This window comes from Vitis riparia, chromosome 17 (assembly GCF_004353265.1).
Source record: "Vitis riparia cultivar Riparia Gloire de Montpellier isolate 1030 chromosome 17, EGFV_Vit.rip_1.0, whole genome shotgun sequence".
Taxonomy (NCBI): Eukaryota; Viridiplantae; Streptophyta; class Magnoliopsida; order Vitales; family Vitaceae; genus Vitis; species Vitis riparia.
Window position 1 is genome coordinate 3,771,011 of NC_048447.1, and position 24,474 is coordinate 3,795,484.

At 33.8% G+C, this 24,474-nt stretch overlaps 1 protein-coding gene across 2 annotated transcripts in view; it reads left to right on the forward strand.

The window, feature by feature from the left end:
- The first annotated feature begins 6,958 nt into the window (after nucleotides 1-6,958).
- Nucleotides 6,959-24,474, forward strand: part of LOC117904693 — a 29,050-nt gene continuing 11,534 nt past the window's right edge. For both annotated transcript variants that reach the window (XR_004649613.1, XM_034817438.1), the window contains exons 1-2: nucleotides 6,959-7,647; nucleotides 15,492-15,716. Coding sequence is in view for 1 of the 2 variants with exons in the window: in XM_034817438.1 (XP_034673329.1) it covers nucleotides 7,141-7,647; nucleotides 15,492-15,716 (732 nt within the window). In the remaining variant the exon portion in view is untranslated. The remainder of the gene's footprint in view (nucleotides 7,648-15,491; nucleotides 15,717-24,474) is intronic.

Genomic DNA, 24,474 nt, shown 5'->3' on the forward strand with positions numbered 1-24,474 from the left:
ATTACACAGTCTATAAGACATATCCCCAAAAGAATTTAGACACAGATAAGAAACCTATCCACAATCTCACTACATCCATCCAAGTTTGATATTTTCTTTCCACTTCTCCATTTTTCAATAGAGACCCTAGTGCGCATAATTAGGAAATAAACTCATGCTCCAACGAAAAAAATCAAACTTACTAGACATATCACCTTGATTTAATTGAAGTGACTTGATATGTACACCCAATAGGTTATCCGATCTTGCCTTAAATTCAATGCATGTATCCAAGGCATCGGATTTCATATGTACATATCCAAACCTAGAGAAATCATCACTAAAAGTGATGAAATACCTATACCATCATCATGCATGGATACTAAAAGTTTCATACATGTCAATATGCACTAATGTTAAAAATTCCTTGGTTCTAGTCGTTTTGGTCATTTTACCATATATACAGGATTTGCAGACTAGAAGATCTTTTGGAATTAAAGAGTCCAAACTTTTCCAATCTTTAGATCCTATTTAGATTAATATGACCTAGGTCTGGATACCAAATGTTTAAATAGTGCTAGGTTTAATCCTAAGATTTGACTATTCTCATCAGTTGGCAAAGTGATAATGGAATACATATAAAAGAAGAAGATATTACCTCCCACTAACCTATATAACTAACCTTCCATTTGAATCTAAGGTAAGTATAATCCCATCATTTAACCTTCTCACTTGTTGAATATCCTATAAGGACTTACATACAGTAGGCTTGGAATCTATTCATCATAAATGGTGAAATCCATCACTAAATATTCAACAATGAGAAAATAATGTATACTTTCCTTTTTTTTCCTTTAGGTAAAAGGGACATTCCTTTTCTAGTGTCCTAAAAGCTCACAAAGAAATCACTTGCCCCTGAGCTTGCTCTCTTATTACTTTTCTTAAACTTTCTTTATTTGGTGTTATACGTCTTCTTCTTCTTAGTAGAAGAACCTAAAGAACCTTTTACTTCCATATGAACACCTTATAATCTTTTAGAATCCCCTTAGCCATCCCAAAGGAAAATGGAAAAATCTCTTAGGTCATATGAATATTGTTGTTCATAACAATCCTAAGAGTAGCTTGTTAAAGCTGACTGACCCTTATCACTAAATAACCATTGCAAACTAGAAAAAAAACTATCAAAGTCTCTAGTAATAGACATGTGTTGCTATTACAACACATTATACTAAGATCCAAGTATTAAACACTTGGTCTTCTGATCTGTCTATACCACTATTTCCTTTTACTAGGTTAGTTCATAAGGAATGGTTAACTCTTCTTAAACTGACTTCTATGCAATTAGTTACTATATCCAAAATAAGATTAGTCCAATTGATTAGTTAGGCTTGGTCTATTGTAAGAAAGAGAATGATAAGAAAACCAACATGATATCTATAACAAAGAATATAACCAAGCATATAGCATAATTGAGCATTCAAGGCATTTGGTAATTAATTTAGCAAAAATGTAATGCTCTCAAATTACATGTCCTTTTGCAAAGTATCCTAACATCATAAGAATCAAGCCTACATGGGGCAGGTCATAACCTTATAACTAGTTAGAGACCCTCTTAGATTGATCTCCTTGCCTTAACCATTAAAGTATCTAAAGGCAATATCAACATACTTTTTATTTGACCCATAGACTATGCAAGCGGGATTGTATGGGGTGATTCTAGCACTTCATATCAAATGTCAAGTGTATAATCATTGTCCTTGAACTATTAGTGTCACCAAGTAAAGAATCCTACCATGGGGGTGGTCGCTCCCACTACAAACATGTTTAGTCTCATCCATGTGGAAAGTCCATATCTCATGATTCTTAAGGCTAACCCACCATAGTGGTGGTAGTGAACCCAAATCAAGATGGGCTCGACAATGAAGGCCATGGACTTGCCTAAGGCCCTCTCTCACTTAATCTTTTGGGATATATAAGAGCATTTTAAAATCATTAGTAATTTCCATGATGAATAAATTATCTACTTTGAGAATTTTCAAAAATATTTATTTCCTAATTGGAAACCTAGTGTAATAAGAGAATATAAACATGAAAATTTTAACATTTTCATGAGAGTAATTTTCAAAAAGAATTTTGATAAAATATCCACTCTTAAAATTTTTAAAACTATTTTCATATAATTCTCCTTCTATACACAATTCCAATTAATAAATATTTATCTAGTAAATGTTTCAAAGAAATTTATTTCCATCACATCAAATTAGTAAGCCTTTTGGTAACAATCTTTTAATGATAAATTATCTCTAATGAAAATTTCCAAAATATTTATTTTCCAAATTGGAAAATCTTGTGTAATAAGGAAATTACCAATTTATGAGATTTTGAATAATCTTGAGAGCACCTTATCCAGGAAAGAAGTTTTTGCATCTCATATTATGATTTACTTTTCTTACTCCTTATACTTTTCCAACTTAATAAATATTTCCATGACAATTTCATACTAATTTATTCCATTAAATACTACAAAAAAAAAAAAAAGAATCTTTTAGTAATTCCTTAATGGATAAAATATTTTTTATGAAAAACTCTCAAAAATGTTTATTTCCAAAAAGGAATTAAACAATCCATTTTGGAAAGTATTTTTAAATATTTTATATCTCCATTAAATTACTAAAACTTTCCAAAGTTATTCTGGTAACCCTTCTTATCATAAATTCTCTTTCATGAGATTTTCCAAATCCATTATTTATCTTTTAAACTAAGACCCATTTGCTAAGAGAATTGCTCTCTTATTCCTTATCATTGAAATCCAAACAGAACGATTTCCTCTTTCTCTCTAGAGGGGAGTGCCCAGAGAGCCAACTATAGGTATAGTTTTCATTTTCTCAATGATAAAGAACAAGAAAACCACCTAAATTTTAATAAATAGATAGTTATAAAGAAATAACAATCTTTTTTGAAACAACTAGTTAAATAAATAATTTTGGAGAAATCTTCTCATGAAAATTTACTATGAATGCCAAAAAATTTGTTGCATATTTGGTAATTAAAATTTGTATAAAATCTTCTCATGATATCTTCTAATTAAATATAAATTTTTCCCATGGCCTTTACGGATCTTGTTGCATATTTGGTAATTAAAATTTGTATAAAATGCAAATTACCAAAAAATAGCCTTGCAACCAAAGACGGGGTTAGTAAAAATTGATAACCCAAAAGGGCCACTTGCCACAAAAAATTGAGCCCAAGAAGTGACCCAAAATTTAGCCCAAACAACCAAGAGGAATTGGACCCATATGTAATCACATAATAGCATGCTTTTTGTGCAACTATGCTTCAATTGGTCATATCTCTCTCATTCAACTCTAAATTGCAATCCATTTGAAGTATTGGACTCTTGATTTCCTAAGCTTCAAAAGCATATGTGGTTTACCCCAAGAAACTTACTGGAAGTAGCCTTGATTTTGGCTCAAAGTTGACACCATTGTGTTGTTATGCACTTTATGCAACCTTGCTTCAATTGGTCATATCTCCCTTGTTTTAACTCCAAATTGTAATCTGTTTGAAGCATTGGATTTCTGACTTCCTAAGATTCAAAACCATATGTAGCTTGCCTAAAGAAACTAATAGGAGTAGTCCCAATTTTGATTTCTAGTTAACATCACTATGTTGTCATGGATCTCAAAGCAGAAACTTCCAAAAATCCTTCTTTATTCTCTAACCTCCATAGAATCTCAAAAGAAACTTCAAGATTCTTTCTTTTCTCTGGGGTCAACATAGATGAATTAAAAAAAATTATAATAATAAAAATTCCTATGCTCCTATAATGGAGCTTATAACCCATCTATTGAAAAGAAAAAAAAAAATTATAACCAAATAAAAATCTTATACCCCTAATGGGGTGTCCAATCCAATCTAGATAATCAAAAGGCAAAGATGATATCCATTCATATTCATTCCTTCAATTGAATCGATAACAATTAATCAATCTAAATATATTGAAACATTTAATTAAATGAATAAAAGCATTTCATTTATTCATTCCTTAGAGTCATGGGATGAATGAAACAACCGTGCAAAACCAAGTTAACATACCCTAGAACAGATCTAACATGCTAAAACTACCCTAGGGCTTTAATACCAATTGTCGGGAACCCTAGATCACACTGTTCCCATGCCCTGGATCTCATAAGGTGCATGAAAATCTATTCTAAGCTATTTAAATCTATTGTAGCGAAAAACCAAGTATTCAAAAACCAATATTGATATCATAAAAATCATAGATCTAGAGAATAAAGCCACATACCTTTGATCTTGATATTCCTGAATCAATTCCAATAAGTGTAGATAACTCTAAAATCATAATGGATCTCATAAACACCATGATCTTCCGCTCGATAACTCTTTCTTATGTCTAGGCACTGAAATAGTGGAAATCTTAAGGGTGGAGGCTAAAGTTCTTTTTTTGGATTATATGGAGAAAATGGCAAAGGGGTATTTATAAGTTTCCTATTGGGCTTAAGTGACTTAAGCCCACTATGGGCTTGGGTCACTTAATCTAGCCCAAAAAGTTTGCTAATTGATTAATTAACGATATAAGGCTCTAATTAATCAATTAACCTAATCTACAAATATCATTCCATTATCCTTGTGCAACCTTGCGTAATTACCAAAATGCTCTTGTGCATAAAAGTGAACCTAGAGCTAACCTAACCCTCATAACTCATGCCAACAAGGTATGTGAGCTTAGAGTGGGGACCACTAAGGCCCATAGGAGTATTGGCTCTCTCAAAATCCAATTTTAAAGTTGATTCAACATCTCAATATAGAGAATCAACTAAACTCTAGTATCCTATGTAAATGACAACGAGACACTATGTGTTCGAGCATGTAACCTATTATACATTGCATTCAATCCCCTTATGAACTGATATTCATAATCTAACAAGGTGAAAACTATGTGCCTTTCAATACTACCTCCACTATCCTTGAGTTACAAATCATCATATTGTATGTTCAATTGGTATGTCTTGGCTCCCCAAGAGCCAATGCCAAGTTCCACTTAAGAAGCTACTATGACCATAATTTATATGAAAATGTCTCCTTAGAATCACCTAAGGAAACACTCCCATGAGATATCATGGTGTCTTTATTAATAATACCTATTGCTATTGAGTTCCATCAATAGTAAATCAATCCATAAGGAATATATGATCAACTTACAATCTCACTCGTTAGTCAAAACCACTACTAACTTTAGTACAAGCACAATATTCTTTTGTGGGTGAGAGATAATATAATAGAGTAGTTTGATGAAGTCATGACTACTTGATAGCCTTAAGTTATGACTTACTATAGGTCCTATTCAATGTGTAATCGTACACTAGTACACTCACCATGGGAAGACCCATTTTAATGGCCAAGACCAGTCATCTGTCTAATTAGGAAATGGTGCACTACAACTATTAAAGGGTTGTCTAGACCCACGAACCGATTGTGAACAAGTTATCTATTTGCAAGAAACCTATAACTTGAATCTTTCGTGTTACTCTAATGCACCCAAGTCGTGTACAATGCAAAAGATGCAGATAAGAGTGCTTACAAGGTATAATGCATGGAAATAGAATAGATAAAAGTGAATTGGAACTTTGTTAAATAAATAATAAAAATCCACATGTTTATTACATCATAACACGTTTTTAAGGGTTCTATCCTAACACCACCTATTGTGATATTATCTAGTTATGCACCTCTTCATTAGTAGCTATACATGAGATGGATTGACTACATGGATCAACCACTTTTGCTATGACACACTTCGATCTCAACTTAAAAGGATACATGCAAGTGGAGGCATAACCTATAACTAAGGGGGCCGCAATGTGGACATATCATCATCATGTACATTGCATGCAAACATTCCTTATAGCGAGTTGCCAATTGCACATGGATCATATCAACAAACAATAACTTCATTACAATCTTAATCAAAGTCTTCATTTTATGAGGAGAGGGTGACATAACTATATATTAGCCGACCACCTCAAGAGGATTCCAACATGTAGAGTGAAGTACTTCCTATTACACCTACATTATTAGAGTTACCATTCAACATCGAAGAGCCATACTAGGAGCCCCTTTGATTGTGTCATCACAATCATCAGATCATACTTTTAGTGATGAGAGGATTATGCAAGTATAAGTCATTCCTATAGTTCCAGATGGAGAGTGAGAACATGATTAAGGACATGGGTGAACAAAGATGAGAATGTTGGGTAGCATGTGAGAGTCCTAATTCGTTAGAGTTGAATGCATTTGATAGACAACTACGACAATAGAAGGTTTTGTTATGTGAGACACATTGATTATTTTATATGTTGTATTGTACATATAAGTTATTTTGCACTCAATTGCTAGTTGGTGCTTATTATACATAGTATGTATTATTGTAACCATTGTTAGTTGAAATGATTTTAGACTGATTTGCGAGATGAAGATAATTGTACATAGGCATATAATATTTATGGCTACAATTAGTTGACGCATTATTTCTATTAAGTTTTGGATAAGTACATAGGTTGATTCACATGGATTTATGTGTAGTTATTGCTATTTGTTGCCAATTGTTCTTGGATGATGAAATGGACAAGTTGTTTATGTATTTAGACAACTTAGCACCTAAAATGGTGGTTGAAAAATAGTTATATCGAAATGGTGTCTTAAACAAGATTTCACTTTTTTTTTCTTCACTATTGTCTTTTATGAATTTATTCGTTGAGAAAGAAAGCAATTAATGCTGTGGTGAAGGAAGAATTTAGTACCAACCCCCATGGGAGTCCTTTTTTATTTTCTTTTTATTTTTTCAGAAAATGGGTAGTTTAATTTTCAGTCAATTATATTGGCATTCTGGCTTGGTGAATGTTATTTTGCTTGATCAATTCTTTCTTTCTCATTGCTTTTTTTTTTTTTTAAATGCATTTTTAACTTAATGGGAAAGTTGGGACTCGATGGCCCCAGCCCTTCATCTTCCCGCCTAGCACACACCATGGCTAATGAATCTATACTACAAGAATTGGGACTCGGAGCCTACGTGCCTTTCTCTTTCTCTTCCCGGCAATAAAGCCAGGAACAATCGCAAGGTCAAATACCCAAAAACAGAAAATGAAATCAACGACGGACATTGTGAAGAAACGCTTCCTAGGGTTTCTCATATGGCAATCAATCCACTCTACTATCATCTTCATCCTCTTCACGACCACTCTCTCTCAAAATGGCATCGTTTCACTACCTTCCCTCCTCACCTGCCTTTCCTTCCTCACCTTCCACCTCTCCCTCCTACTCTTCTCCGCCTCCCTCTCCTTCATCTCCTCTCCCTACTACGACCGTCCCTCTTCCCCTTACGACCTCGCCCTCGCCCTCATCCGCTTTCTCTTCTCCGGCCAGTCTCAGCCCCAAGGCTTTCTCCGCCGGGCCAGGGTTTTCCTGGGTCTGTTCGGGTTTTTGCTGGAGGCGGCACTGGCCGGCACGGTGGCGCTGGTGTCTCTGTGCAAGTCTGAGTCGTGTGGTGGAGTGGCGGTGGTGGGGTTGAGGGGTTTTGGATTTGGCTTGGTTTATGGGATTTATTATGTGTTCAAGCGGCGCTGGGTTTTGGAGTTTCCTATCATTCAGGTCTGTGTTCTTTAGCTCTCTTTTGATGCTTTCCCCCCCTCTTCTGTTGCCGAGAAAATTAAGGGTATGTTTATGTACTATGGAAGTATTTCTGGAATTCCTTTTTCCTGTGGAACTACATTTAGGAATCAACAGAGTGTGACGAAAATGGAAATGACACTAAAATGGCGTTATTTCTTGCTTTGCATCTATGGTTTTAAATTCCCTTTATGCCTAATATTGAATTTAGCTTCAGGATTCTTGGATCCTGAGAATATGTGCACAATGTTTTCTTTTAGAGGAAGTATTTCTGGAAAAAAAAAAGGTAGTTCTATGGAACAAAGTTTTTGTGTGAGTGTCTTTGATCTCCCTGGTTCCTAAGAAAGCTTCTACCATTGCTATTGCCCACTTCAGACCCCTCAGATTGGTAAGCAGTCTTTATGATATAGTTGCAAAAGCTCATTTTAAGTGTTTTCAGACAGTAACATGAGATGGTTTCATTCCTTTATGAAGCTCTTGTGGGAGATAGGCAGATTTTGAATGTATTCCTTATTGCGAATGGGATTTATGGATGAAAAACTTGCTTGAGAGAGGGGACAATGTGTTCAAATTTGATTTTAAAAAGGATTAAGGGAGTTTTAATTGAGATTTTCTGGATCATTCTTTAGATAGATAAGGATTTCATCTGATTGGAGGCCATGGATTTGGGGTGGTCGGCCTAGGTTACCTTTGCAATCTTAGACAATTGTTGTGCTAAAGGTTAGTAAAGGCCAAAAAGTTGGCTTATATATGTTGACCCATTCTCTTTTTTTCTTTTTATGATTGTGGCAGATGTGTTGTGTATTAATGATCATTGTTGATGATAGAGGTCTATTGGGAGGATTTCTTGTGGGAAGAGATTGTGTCAAGGTGTCCTATTGCAATTTGTAGATGATAAGATTGTTATTTAGATCTAGAGTTGAGTAACGTTATCAACTTTCAATCCTTAGGAAAAACACCATTTTTGGCATTTGTGTCAACTCTAACACTCTTCATTGGTTAGTAGCTAGCTGCATGCCTAGGTTGTAGGATGGCATATCCCTTTAGTGGGAACTCCAAAATCCTTATTTTCAAGGACTTGTGTTAGAGGGATTTCTAAAAGACTGGATGAGTGGAAGAAAGGCTACTTATTATTGTGCAGATGGTCAATTGCGTGTTCAGACAAAAGAAGCGGAGGGTTGGGGGTTAAGAGTCTTGGGGCCTTCAATAGGGCTCTCCTTGGCAGATGGGTTTGGCATTTTGCAAATGAAAGAAAGGCTCTTTGGAACCAAGTGATCAGAGGGAAATACGGGGAGGAAAGAGGAGGGTGGAGATCTTGTGAATCTAGGGAGGCCTACGGGTTTGGTTTGTGGAAGGCAATAATTAAAATGGGACATCAAGTGACCCCTTTTGTTGGCTTTGTGGTGGGTGATGGCGAGAAAGTGAAGTTTTGGAAAGACAAATGGTGTGAAATCATCCCTTTGAGCGAGACTTTTCCTTCTTTATTTGCTTTAGCTTCGAACAAAGAGGCTTGGGTAAATGAAGTGTGGACAGCCGAGGGGGAATGGGGGGGAAGTTGGAACCCTTTTTTCAATAGACCTTTCAACGATTGAGAGTTGGAAGAAGTGGAAAGGCTATTTTGTTGCTTGGAGGGGAAGAAGGTTAGGGGGGGGGGGGGGGGGGGGGGGATGAGGAGGATACGGTGAAGTGGATGGCATCAAAGGATGGGGATTTCTCGGTGAAATCTTTGTATAGGACCATGCAGCCGGGGTCTCTTGCTTTCTTCCCTTCAAAAATTATATGGAACTCTTGTGTGCAGCCCAAATTGAGCTTTTTTGCGTGGGAGGCTTCCTGGGGGAGAGTTCTAACCTTGGATCGCTTGCAAAAGAGAGGTTGGGTTATGAAAAATAGATGTTTTCTTTGCCATAAGAGTGAGGAGACAATTGACCACCTTCTTATCCATTGTGAAAAGACGAGGGAAGTATGGATGGTGTTCCTTTCCTTTTTTGGCGTTTTGTGGGTTTTCCCCCATTCGGTCAAGGAAACCCATTTAGGGTGGAGGGGTTCTTTTGTGGGAAAGAAAAGGAAGGTGGCGTGGCAATTGGGACCGTTATGCTTGTTTTGGGTTATTTGGAAGGCTAGAAATTCAATTGCATTTGAGGATTGTGGGCTGTCCATTCAAAGGCTGAAAGTATCTCTTGTGTATTTGTGGTCGGAAACCAAATTGTGGATAAAATATGGTCCTTCTACCTTAATAGATTTTATAGATTGGGTGTATATGCGTTAAGGGAGAGGTTTTTTTATTTTGCCTTGTCCTTTGATGTTTGGGCCCTTTTGTAAGGGGGTAAGTTCCTTTATACTGTAATTCGGTGGGTCGCTTCTTTAGCACCTCTTAGCAATACAATCTTATACTTATTGATCAAAAAAAAAATTATTGTGCAGAAGAATAACCTTTTTTACAATCTTGATGGGTTTGTATTCCCATACATACATATACATATATACATATATATTCTGCATTCAAGATTTCAATTAAAGATTCATTCATAGTTGGGGGATTTCAATAAGATTGTTTTTGGTTGAGCGTAGGGTTTGGGTAAGGGGAGAAAACCACTTGATAGGTTTGTGTTAGTCGATAAGCTAAAAGGTGAAGGTGGATCTAGTCTAGATAGAATTTCTTTGGGAAATAAAACCCTCTTCGATAAGTGGCTATCGAGGTTTTTTAGGAAAAAGGATGCTCTTTAGCATAGGGTTATGCTCTTTAGCATAAGGTTATTGAAGCATTTATGGGATACACTTTAATGGCTATAATGCTGACATTTGAGTTAGGTGGATGCATTTTCACCTTTAGGAAGCAATGACCTAATGTTCCCCCTCCCCTTTTTTTTTGTTGTTTGTTGTCATTTAAATCTAGGTTTGAGAGGGTGCCAAGACTCTTTCCTTGGAAGACTTATGGTGGAGTAATAATCTTTTCACTTTTTTCCTAATCTCCATTTGCCAAATATGGAGATTCAGCCCTCCCTTTCATTCTAGATCACTCCTATCCCTTTATTTCCTAGAAATTGAACTTTTTCCAAATAATTATTGTCAGTTTATTTGTCTCATTTTCTCATATTAAAGTTAGGTTTTTGTCCCTCTAAGGTTTATTGTCCACTTGTTTCTTTTTTGCTTTGACCTTATTTGAGAAACAATTTTCCTTTTTGTTGGTCAACTTGATTTTGAGATGTAAAGATTCACCTAACGCTTGTTTTTCTGCTTTGCTTTTTGGCTAATAGGAAGGTTTATTCACTATAATTGAGAAGACCTTATAGTGCCCTCTGCTGAAACTCTTTTGTAATGTGCTTGGGTAGTGGATAGTGAGTGGATCATCTCTTTCTTCATTGTTTGAAAGTGATGGATTTATGGTATAGATTCCACATATTTGTTGGGTTAGCTTGGATCCAGATGAGGAAGAATGTTAGAAACATTCTTTGGAGAAAGAGAAAGGCTTAGTTTCATGCCTAAGTCTTGATTTGGGACACCAATAATGATTTAGGTTCCTCTTTGGGACTTGCTATACTATAAATATGTATTTAAGGCTTAATAGTGTTAAAAATGTTTTAGTATTGTTTGTTTTTTAAGTTAAGCCTTATTTTGGAAAAAGTAAATTTTTTTAACTTTTTATTAAAAATATAAAATTTGAATGAGACTTTTGTATCAATTTCTATTTAGATTCCAGATAGAGACCTATTGAACAAAAAATTAATCAAACTCCACCTTAGTTTAGGTTAAATTGAGGTTTTTTGTTAAGTTTCTCTTTTTAATTTGTTGAGTTTCTATTTTAGTAAGCGGTTTACTATTGACAACTTTCTATTTTTTTTAATCTTCTTGTTATATTAGGAAGGTTTCTACTTTTTTAGGTTTTAGATAATGTTTCCTTCTTATATCTTTCCCTATTTTTATAAGGAAAGAAAAGGAATTAGAAAGTTGTCTCCTTAGGGAAGACTAAAGAGACTTATAAGAGTTTATATATATATATATATACACACACACAGACACACACCTATGTAGTCTTTCAAAGTAAAGAATTGGAATTGTAATAAAAGTTTTCAGCATCTATTATGCTTCCTTTGAGGGTGTGATTGACTTCTCCTTAAGTTTGGTTTCTTAATAAACTTTATGTATTGATTATGATCCTTAAAGTGATTGCCAATGATTTCTTTTCTTTCTTTTCTTTTATCTTCTTTGATCTTTTATGTTAGAAATCTAAGGCTCTATTTGGGAAATGTTTTTGAAAAACAATTGTTGAGAACAATTTTTAAGAACTATTATCTGACATTTTATAGAATGAAAGTTTGTTTGAGAACCTGAAATGTTCTTAACTTGTTTTCTATATTTTTAAATATGTTTTAAATAACTTTTATCTATAGTGCTTTATTTTTAATCATTCTCCATGCTTGTATAATTATTTTTTAAAATAACCCCCAAAGGGCAAATGAAAACAATTAAAAGATGTTATTTGAAAATCCCTTAAGGCCTGATTCAAGTGGTAAAGGGATGGGGAGGGTTTGCAGGAGGTTCCAGGTTCAAGTTCCAATGGGGACCAAAATTTACCTATATATATATATATAAAAAAAAGATATCTGAAAACACTATGCTTTTTGTTTTTAAGAATAACAAACTATTTTTGTTTTCTAGTTGTCATACGTGTTTTCCTATTTTTTTTGTTTTGGAGAGTAAAAAATTGTATTAAAAAATAGTTGCCAAACAGGGTCTAAAGATCTTGGAATAGCTCTATGACAACTAGAAGTGATTGAATTTTAGGAGAAAGTTCATAGATTGATTACTTGATGATTTTCTTTATATGATTATGGAGAAGGTTCATAATTTGGAAGCCTATAGTCAAAGAACTACAAGCCGTTGATCCTTGCAATACTTAGTATTTGGCTACATTTCCAAACTAGCAACTGGTGGCACTAAGGATAAGGGTCATTTGTTTGGGAGGGATGAGGATAAATGGTTAGGTTCAAATATGCCTCCTAGATTCTTGAATTTTTCTTATTTTTTTGATAGACATTTCTTTCTTGAATTAAACACAACCAAAGTCTTTTGATAGAAAGTGAGGATGAGTGAAGCTTTAAGATGTGGAAGGAGTTGGTTTGCTGTAGAGTCCAAGTCTTTTGAGTTGTAGGTTGAGGAGGTGGGTGGAAAGTTGAGGGGGTGCATCTGGGAGAGATGTAGAGGAATCACTTCATGGATTAGGTTTGGGGAAGTTAGTTTAAGTCGCTTGTTAGATGGAGTTGAGGCTTTTTATAGGGATAATGGAAATAGAAGGTGGGTTCTTGATTGGGAGGGGTTATAGATTGGAGCGACATTCAAATGAGGTGGGAAGGTTCCTTCTCTGTTCAGTTTGTGATCTTGAGTCTAAGAGGTACTGCATTATATTCCTAGAAGGGAGGGGTTTGTTTGGTGGCTAGAACATTCTAGCAGAGAAGTTGTGAGACCTTGGAGTCGTCTCCTTGGTAAGATTTCTAGACTCGGTGGTTCAATGGCTCCTTTAGGGGAGAAGGGTTTGTTGTCAAAAACTTATGCGGAGATTGCAATGTTGATGAGTTGTTCCAATTGGCTTTGAAAGGAGAAATAATCTAACATAACCCTTAAAAGGAATGTTTTCTTCCTAAGTTATGGTGATAACTACAAGAAAATATAATGAAAATTAAAGAGCAACAAGAACAATCATAATGCATATTGGTTTTAGAGCTAATAATGAAATGATTGAGGGATAGGCAACAAATACTGAAACAAACTTTGTAGTCTGTATGTGATAAAACTACCTAGAAAGAGAAGGAAATAGAAAAAAGAAGAGGGAGGGGGGGGGGGGGGTTGGGTTTGTGAATTGGTAGTCCCTAAATTAATCTCAATTTCAACCTTTATTCCCAACTTTTGGTTGTCCCTTTAGTTTAATTATTTATTGAGAGTGCATCAATCCCATGCATATATCCGTAAATTCAATCATGCAAATGAACATATGATATAATGTGGAAACAACCACCTAGCAACCAACTAGGTGTAAAAAAACCATAGGGTGGTTTATTGATCATAGATAATCCATTAAATATGAGAAGATGGTACACATATTTGCTTGATCGAATGCGCCTATTCCCTAGGGTCTTAGATTGATAGTACCCACACCTATCTTCCATGTCCTTGGTGCAACACTTCCTTGTGCTCCTTAGTGGAGCCCTCAAAGCCCTTATTAAAGTTGAAGTAGTTTGAGTCCAGACCTTTATTGAAGCCATGGGTGCTTTCTAGATTGCTTGGAAAGTGTTAAGAGATGGAGGTTCAAGCTTTGGAGATGACAATTGCTCACATAGGGTTCTCTTCCTTTTTCTTCAAAACAAGTCTATTTATACTTGGAAAAAACTAACTCATCATAATGGAGAGTTTCCTACTTTTAAAACTTCCCAAAATAAGAGAATTTGAGTTAAAAAAAATTAGGCAACAACAGGAACAAGTCAGACATTTGAACCCCAAGGGGGGATGTTTGAACACTTTCCCCTTTTCTCTCTCCAATTTGCAACGTTCGAAACTATTTTCAATTACCTTTTCAACACATTTTTATAAACTTATCATTTCAAAAGCTTTACCAAACCAAACATGCATACATACCTCAAAATTGATGAATTTAAATATCCCAAGATCAATTTTGTTGAAGCCCAAAGTTGTCTTAGTCAATAAGAGCCAAGGAAGCAAATGCATCATAGTTAGTCAGAAATGGAACAAATTTACCAACCTAAAAATAATACACAAACAAATACTATTGTTATAAATGGAGAGAAAGGGGACATTGCATGAAAATGTCCTAGTAGAAATTTGCACATCAATTCTAGGACAAAATATGACAATAATGAATAATGATGAAAGTGATGATTCATCCAATGAAATTAGGTCCGTAGGTGTTGACGATCTTGAAGAAGCAGATGAAGACTTTTCTTTTCTTTCGTTGAAGCAGGAAATAGAATATTGGAAACATGCTATATTTCAAATTGTAGTACATTATGGAATGGAACACAAACTAATCATTGAAGGAGGTAAGGACCTGAATGTAGTATGTGAAGAGCTGGGATGCTTATGCTGAATCTTCTCTGTTAACCACTTAGTGAGATGCTTCGCTGTTAGAGGAGTTCATGGATTTATGCCTCATTAAGAGGTTCTTTGTTCTTCTTGGTTTTATTTATTTATTTATTTATTTTATGGTGGTTCTATCCTCTGGCTTATTGTGTTCACTTTCAAGGATATCCCATCCTTCTTTTACTTCGATTTTTAATGCAATAAATTTGTTCTTTCAGGAAAAAAGAGTTTGAATGATTTGATTTATGCGCCCATCATTATAATTGAGCAATTCAATAGAATTAAAAAATGGTTCTGAGCATACAAATTGATAGCATAATTGAGTTTGATTATTGAATTCTCCCTCCTAGGAAATTTATTGTTTGGAACTAGACGTTAATTATCCTATTACTTGGATGTGACACATGTTGTGTGTCTCATTTATTAAGGTCTATCCAATCTTGAACCTGCTGCTTGTGTCGGATACTATCTATTTTGTATCATGATGCTGTCATTGAAACTCTCATACTGTATGATTATGAAACCAAAATTTATGGTTCTACTTTGTATTGTGTTTCTGAGCTTATGGTGTGGAGCTTGATCTGACCACATTCATTTTTACATGTTGAATATATCATTATTGTACATGAATCTGCTGGAGTTTGTCATTCAGAATTGTAATTTCATGTGTTATAATATGCTCATTGTGCTGTCCCTTTTTACTCGTTATCACTGATTTTACTCGCTTATCTTTACAGCGTCCCCTTTTCTTTAGCTTCAAAATGGGTCTCCCTTCAGCTATTGGACAAGCTGTAAAGCTTTCTGCTGCAGCATACATATTTTCGGGTGTGCTGATACTATTTCTGCAAGATCAGTTTGGGAGTCATATTAAAATGGGAAATTTCATTCTTGAACAGATCATATTTTATGTTGGAATTTTTTCAGTGTGTCTCTGTTGGGAATTAAGTCACCATCTGCATCAGGTTTGTTGTTCAACAACTTATTTTTCAGTTATCAGTTTCTGTACCTGTTATATGATTAAATTATACCATTTCTTCCACACAAGCACCTTATCTCAATTATGTGATTCTTTAAATTGAAGAATTGCGTGCATATGAACTTTTCTTGTATGTTGTATTTTTCCAGCTAGTTCTTCCCTATTTTATATATTTTTGTATACTCTCTTTTACCTGAAGATTGAAGCAATTCTTAGAGGGTGTTTGATAAGTCAACTTAATGACTTAGATTAAGTTATTAAGTAGATTAAACATGTTTGACTTATACGATTAAATTATACCATTTCTTCCACATGAGCACATTATCTCAATTATGTGATTTTTTAAATTGAAGAATTGCATGCATATGAATTTTTGTTGCATGTTGTATTTTTCCAGCCATTTCTTCCCTATTTTATATATTTTTGTACACTCTTTTACTTGGAGATTGAAACAATTCTTAGAATGTGTTTGGTATTAATAACATAATGACTTAATTTAAGTCATTAAGTAGATTAAACAGGTTCGACAAATTAAATTAATATTGCGACTTAAAGTAAAACATAACTTTAAGTAAATCAAAATAGTTTACTTATTCTTAATCTTAAATATCTTTTATTTCATTTATCCATGTTTAGTGGTAGTATATTTTACAATAATGATTCTACATTCACAACTCATCTTTTATAGTAATATTTTTGTAGTTGTCACCAATGTTTTAAAAACCAAATTGGATCGGCCGGTCCAATCGTCAGTCAGTGACCTTTTTGGTCCAATCCACCCTTTTGAGCTAGAAGCCTATTAAATCGGCCTCAAACTGTCAGAATTGGTAGTCGGATCAGTGAACCAGCCGATTCCTAGTGAATCAAATGGTTCACTGCATGTATATTTTTTTTTCCATGAGAGAGAGAGATAGTGAGATGGTGGGGATGGGATGGCTGCTGGCCGGTGACTAGCAGTCATGGGAGCAGTTGCCAACGGCGAGGTGCCCGGTGGTAAGGGTAGGCATAGGTATGGTGAGAGAGAGGGAGGGAAAGAAAGAAAGGAAAAGGGGGAAGAGAAGAAGAAGAAGAAGAAAGGGAGAAGAAGAGAAGGGGAAAAAGGGGGTGGTGCGGCTGGTGATAGGAAGAGATGGGTTTTAGGGTTTGTTTTTGAATGGATGGTGAAGATGAAGTGCGAAAATGGAGGGTCTAGATGTGTTCTCTAAAAATGGGTATTAATGGGCCAAAAATTTGGCTCTCTAAAAATACATTTATATTTATCTTTATCATTTAATTTGAAATATCAAATTTAAAAATGAAATATTATTAAAATTTGTAATCATATATATGTGTGTGTGTATATATATATATAAATATGTTTAATTAATTGTCACACCTTAGATTTCAATTTCACTAACTAATATTCAAACTACATAATTAATGTTCTCAAAATCTGAGATAGACAAAATAATGAATTTCAAGTCGTTTTTTTTTTTGTGCAAAATAAGGATGTGACGACCAATTATAAAAGAGTATGCACCTTGTGACAAACCTTTGAAACAATTAATTAATAAAGTACAATACATTTCACATAATGAAAACCTATACAATAGTACTTTCTACGTATGAAAACCCCATGATTCAGAAAGGATAACCCATATTACAAGTGTACAAAAACAAACATAGATTATATCATTTCTTCAAAAGGATTTAGTCGGTCTATGATACGAAGGCAAAAGCCTAAAAAAGGCTCTCAACATGAGTAAAACAACATCCAATCAATATCATATGTAAAGCTCAAGCATCAACCTTAGCAAATGTCTCTTGATCTGCATCTAAGAGGGAAAAGGATAGGGTGAGTTCACAACCTAGTAGGAGAGTTTATAATCACCACATGTATATGCATAAAAACTCAAGTCAAATTAAAACATACAACAATATGGACTATATAGCAAAAACACTAACCTTTGTCTCCTTTCTCCCCTTATCTCCTTCACTTTCTCTCTCTAACCTCTCTCTCTAAGCCCAGTAGTTTTCTGCAGAGATTGGGGCTGCAAATGAGGTCTAACAGCCCTTTCATATATAGTTGAAAGCAAGCATGAGGTGGCAAGCCCTATGGCAGCCACAAACCAATGTTTTCTTGCACTTTAGTCCCCTTGTAACTTTTTATGCTTTTACACCTACCAATCAGTCTCTCAAGTTCTTTTAATTAAAATTAGCCCCCATGGATCTAATACACGAGCTTAAACGAGTAATTAATCATAATTAACCTTAATCTAAGTTTAACCCATAATTAAACATGATTAATATTAAACTAGTTTTTACCTCTAATTAAACAAGTTTAAGGTTAAGTACTAAGATAATAGTAATTATTATTTATTTAATTACTGCTAGGTATTGCAGTAGTTATCTGATGTATTTACAATACTTTAAATATTAATGTTTAACAAATAAATTTAGTGCTTAAGACTAGTGAAAATATGAATATTAATCAAAATTAATGAAAGTAAATATGTCAATTTGATGATTTAGAATAAATTTGAAGTTAACTTTACCAAACAACACTAAGAGTAAAAAATAAAAGTAATAAGTTTTAAGTTAATAACTTAAGAACAATTTAACTTAAAAGTCAACTTAAGTCATTAAGTAATAAATATTAAGTTTTATCAAACACCCATTTAGTAAGGAAGGATACCTTGTGGCCTTTTTTAGTGAGGCAAAAACGAAATACTCAAGGTATGATATTGAATTCAATGTAGGGGTGCAAGTAATCCGACATTGGCAACACTACCTCAGTGATAGATAGTTTGTTTTATACTTTGATCATGAAACCTTGCGATACCTTAATTCCAAGAACAAACTTAATAATCGACATACAAAGTGGAGACTGCTCTCCTTCAATTTAAAGAACTACGCAGGAGTTGAGAATAAAGTAGTTGATGCTCTTAGTAGAATGGCACTTCTTTTTAGTAAATATGTGAACCGCTACCATTGGATTTGGGGAACTTGATTTGACTGTGATCCTGATTTTGGGACTGTTTATGCCTCTCTTTTGAATGGTTCAAACGTACCACATGTTGATTTCCATGTCTTAGATGTGTAAAAATCATTTATGCTTGCCTAAGGCTTCATTACATGATCATGTGAAATGGGAAATCCATGGAGGAGATATAGGAGGGACATTTTGAAGTTGATAAAATTATTATTTTGGTAGATGATCGATTCTTTTGGCCTGAAGAAGGTTGATTGGAAGGTTACTAAACAAAGTTTGGCATGCCAATTAGGAAAAGGTTCCAAGTAAAATATTGATTTATATACACCCTTACTTGTTCTAACCAGTCCTTAGGAAGACTTTAGCGTGGGTTTGTTTACCATGGACACTACATCTTTTAATTCTATACTTGTTGTGATGGACCGATTTTCCAAGATGACTCATATTATACCATCTAAGAAGGCTTTGGATGCTTCTTATGTGGCTTACATGTTCTTTAAAGAGGTAGTTAGCTTATATGGAGTTCCAAACTTCTGATCGTGATGTCAAATTTATGAATGACTTCTAGTAGATCTTATGGGTGTAATTAGGCACTCAATTGAAATTTTGGATCTCATTCCATTCTCAAACTAATGGCCAAATGGAAGTTGTTAGTCATAGCTTCGGTAATCCCTTAGACCCCATCTTACCACAAGTTGAATTGCTTTAGATAATTTTGCTAATAATAGTACCAATTTTTCTCCTTTTGTAGTTGCATATGTATTAAAGCCTAAACAACCATTGATCTTATACCGTTGCCTAATTCATTTCATATCAGCAAGGAAAGTGGTTCTTTTGCATGACACATCTATAGTGTACATGAAGAGGTGTGGGAAAAGATTAAGACCAAAAATGAAAATTATACAAGGGAAACAAATATGCATTGAAATTTTGTTCAGTTTGCCAGAGGTTTTCTAGTAATGATCTGTTTACATCCAAAAAGATTTCAATTGGATGCATATCAAAAGCTTAACTCAAAGCAAGCTGGTCCGTTCTAAGTGATAAAGCGTTTAGGTGATGATGCTTATTTGCAAAAGCTTCCCTTAGAATTGTGTTTTAGTTCAATATTTAATGTGGAATATTTTTTTGCCTATTATCGTCATCAAGACTAGAGGACATGGATATTCATCTATCACCCCATCATAAGTCAAGTAATGAGATTATGTCCTTGAATATCAAATTGTATAAACTCTTCAAGGAGGTGGATACCATAAATTTCGAGTGAAATTACACAACAAATCATACTTTGAGAATGCTTAGATTAGAACCACTGATTTTCAAAAGCTCAATCCTGACCTTTATGAATTTTATCAAGCATCCAACTTGTCAAGCCAAGTTCATTCAAATGTGGGGAAGATCGACCATTATGAATTTTATCAAGCATCCAACTTGTCCAGCCAAGTTCTTTCAAATGGGGGAAAGTTGATAGGGATGAGCTCCTCAAGGTGTATTTAAGAAAATAAAGGAGGGTTTTAGAATTTGGGAAGTTTTAGAATTCTCCTTAAATGAAGTTTCTAAATAATTTTTTTTGAAGTTTCTATTTAAGTTCTTAGAATCTAGAAGTTTTCTTTACAAGCATTACTAATTACTAGAAGCTTTATAAAGTATATTAAAAGGAAATTAGTTTCTTTTTTTCAATAAATTTTAAATTTTTTTTAAGGCTATATTTGACGCTAGGAAATTACCAAGGAAAATGATTTTCCCATATTTGGTTTACTATGAAAGAAAATAAAATATAATTAAAATTAGTTAAAAACTTATATATTTTCAAAATATTTAATCTTAATATAGAAGAGGAAAAATAAGTGAAATGAGTATAAAAAAGTATATAAAAATACTTTATTAAGATTGGCATCCAATTCGTGAGAAGAGTAAGCGACAGGAAATAAAAAAGTATATGAAAATACTTATTAAGATTGGTTAAAGACTTAATACATTTTTAAATATTTAATCTTAATATGGAAGAGTAAAATTAAGTGAAATCAGTACAAAAAAGTATATAAAAATACTTTATTAATTTTAAATCTATCTTTTATTTTCTTTTGCTTTTTTTTCCTTTCTATCTTTCCTCTTTATTTTCTTTCTTTTGCAGTTTCTCTTATTTTTTTCAAGAACTAAACATTTGGTAAAAGACTTAATAGTTTAAGAAAAGAATAAGAATTCTAATGAGTAATATGAGTTGGATTTACTTTTTCATAGTTTTATTAAGTTTTTAGAATTTTCTAACACTTATAAATAAGATTAATTGATGTAAAACGAGATTAACGAACAATTGATGATGAATAATATTAAGTTTTTTGCATTCCTTGCAATTTTCAATACTGAGATTCCATTACTTTCTTCTAGATGAGAATCTTAGAAGGCCGTAATGAGATTTTAAGCTTTCTATTTTTTTCTTGTTTATCTTTCTTTTCTTATTTTTAATTTCACTTTTCCTACTGCCATATTTTTTATTCCTTGTTCCTATCCTTAAATCTTGAAATGGTGAAGCCCTAACCTACATATTTGATTGCACACAACTGTCCTAGGGTTGTTCTATAGTATGCTAGGTGTATTTGGGAGAATTTCTAGTAACTTAGTGTTGTGCCTTTGTTGCTTTATTGTGAGTTTTAATATTGCTAAACTTTAGTTTCATAGTTTCTCCTATTGAAGTATGTCAAATTCAAGTTACTGTAACATGATTGTAACATTTTACTGTAGTTTGATAGTCTTCATACTCAAGTCGCTCCGAGTCCTATGGAGTGTCATAGACTTGTAGTCTAAATTATTGGTCCACATAGACTTGATTCAAAAACTATGATTAGAGTTTGAAGCTGCGGAGCTTGGCTTGGTAGAATGGGGGTTTTGTTCAATTCCTGCTTGGGGATTGATTAGGATCTGATCCAATACAATCAAGCTTTATGCAACCAGAAAAAAAGGCTTTTAAGCTTGAAGTAGTTTAGTACTGGTACTGGATAAGTAGGTGGTGTTTAATAGGCTGGTTCTCATGCTATTATTGGCTTAGACACCACCACCTATGTTGATGTCACACTGTAGAACAACCCTTTTTCATATTTTATTTTAAGAGAATACAGTATAAACTGCACTAAGTATGATTTAAAAGGCATCTGACACGGATTAAAGAATTAAAAACTCAAGAATCATATTTGAATGCCATTGAAATCCTGTTCAACTACAAAGAAACGCGTACCATGTACTTTTCTGATAGCTTTCAATTAAAGTGCCTAAAAATTCATCAACTTTGTAGAGATGACCTGGGAATTGTTCAAATGTAGGATTAATAATGTTGACTTAGCTTGCTAAGTAAAGCTGGAGCTTAATAATCTTGTTATGAGTCAAACTTGGGTCAAGCTAGTTTAAGTAAGTTTAAAAACAGTTTGGTAGATTATTTTTATTTTTATTTTTTGAAAAATGTTCTCATTTTTTGGAAATGAAAATAAAGAACATGTTGAAAACTTGTCATTGGAGTCATATTCAGTTGTTAAAGTGATCACATTTTGGCCTAAAAAATATGCTTGCATTTTGTAAAACATGAAAAATAAAGTTTAGTTTGATAGTAGGAATAAAAAACTGTTTTTCTGTTTTTAGAGACCAGGGGTTTAGTGCATTTTCTGGTAGCTTTCCACAAGGGCAATTTGTAAATGGAGATAAGGAAACACTTCTGAATATTTGTTCTTAAACAAATTGATCATGAGTTTTTGGTGAGAGTAATAAATTTGAAGCAGGAGAAATGACACTAGAAACAAAATTAGTGGAGTTTGTGTGTTCATTATCTGACTTGGGTTCAAACTCTTGAGCTTGCATTTGATCAAGTTGGGCCTGTTTCGACATACAGTAAACTTGTAGTGGCATGTAAATTGCATTAGCTCCCCCTTGATCCATTTTTGACGAGGGTTCTTGACCAAGTGACAAGGAAATAGAACCTATAGGTCAGACCTTAGGTGAAAGAGGCATGGATTTAGAAAGTCTAGGCAAAGCAAGCAAACCATAAGAGAGAAACTTAACTTCACCTAAACTCTCCCTTGAAGATAAATATTAGTAAAAAATGATTGATTTTTAGCAAAAGTGACATCCATGGTTGTAAAAAAATTTCAAGAATGAATATGATAACATTTATAACCTTTTTTTGGTTGGAGAGTATCCTTCAAACACACATTTTAAAGCTCGAGGATCAAGTTAGTTGTGATTTGGAGGATACACATGGACAAATGAAGCACAACTAAAAACTTTGGGAGGAAGTTTGTTGAAGCTATTGAAATATGGGAAAAATTTTGAGAGTGTGTCCAATGGAGTTTTATTTTCAAGCACATTTGAGGGTAGTCGGTTAATTAAATGAGCTGCAGTTAAGACAACCTATCCCTAATACAATTTAGGCATATTTTTCTTAAAAAGTAAGGCTTGGGTGATTGCTACTAAATGTTTATTTTTCCATTCAGCCACACCATTTTGTTGTGGGGAATTAATACATGAATATTGGTGTATAATTCCTTCTTTTTCAAGAAAAGAAGATAACACCTAGTTAAAGTACTCTTTTCCATTATCAGATCTAATGACTTTTATTTTAACTCTCGAATTGTGTGCTAACCATTTTGTGAAAGATAGGAAACACATAACTAACATCTAATTTGTTTTTCATGAGGTATAATCAATTCACCTTATCACAATCATTGATAAAGGACATGATGATGTTGATTTTGTATTATGTAAAGGAAACAAAACACGATGATGTTTAGCAAATTGACAAACCTCACAATGGAAATTGCTAACATCCAATTTGTTGAATGATAAAAGAAACATTTTTTTGAGCAAAGAAAAAGATGATTTCCCAAGACAAAGATGATGCAACCATACTTGTACTTTATTTAATAAGATTTTTTTAGAAAAATGAGAAAGTAGCATACAATCACCATTGCCAAAACCGAATCCAAGTAGGTACAAACCCTCCTCCTCCTTAGCATGCCCAATCATTCTTCTCGTGGCTCGATCCTGGATCGCACAATGAGATGGGAAAAAGGTGATTGTAAAATTAAAATCTTTAGTAATTTTGGTTATTACTTTTAAAGGCTTGGGAAACTCATTAAGAGGCAAGACACTTTGGCAAATTGCTTGCCTTACTTTGATTTGGATGGTGTGGCAAGAGAGAAACAATAGGATCTTTGAGGATAAAGGGAGAACGGAAGAGATTGTATGGGATTTGATCCGGTTTTATTCTTCTCTATGGGCTTCTTGTACTGAAGCTTTTAGAGGAGTTCCTCTAAACATTCTACAACTCAATTGGATTGAGGTTTGTGTTTCAAAAGTTTGAAGATTGATGGGGTTTTTCTTTGTTTTTAGAGTTCTTTTGTTGGGAGTTTTATCCTTTGTTCAATTTGTGTAGGAAGGACCTCTCATCCTTCCCTTGGTTGTTTTCTCTTTCTCTTGTCTCTTTTATCTCTCCTGTATTTGTTCTTATATTAATATAATCTTCTTCGTTTTTGATAAAAAAAAAAAAAAATAAAATAAAATCTTTAGTAATTTGATGAATTGACAAAAGGTTAGTTGAAAGTTTTTGAACATGTAACACGGATTTTAATGTGAGGGCCGAAGTTAAAGCAATATTTCCTTAGCCTACTACAGTTGCTAGTGTGCCATCAACAACTTTAATTTTTTTATCCGCAGAACATGGATTATAAGAAGAAAAACAGTGTGAAGAAAAGGTCATAAGATCAGTAACACCTAAGTCAAGGACCCAAGT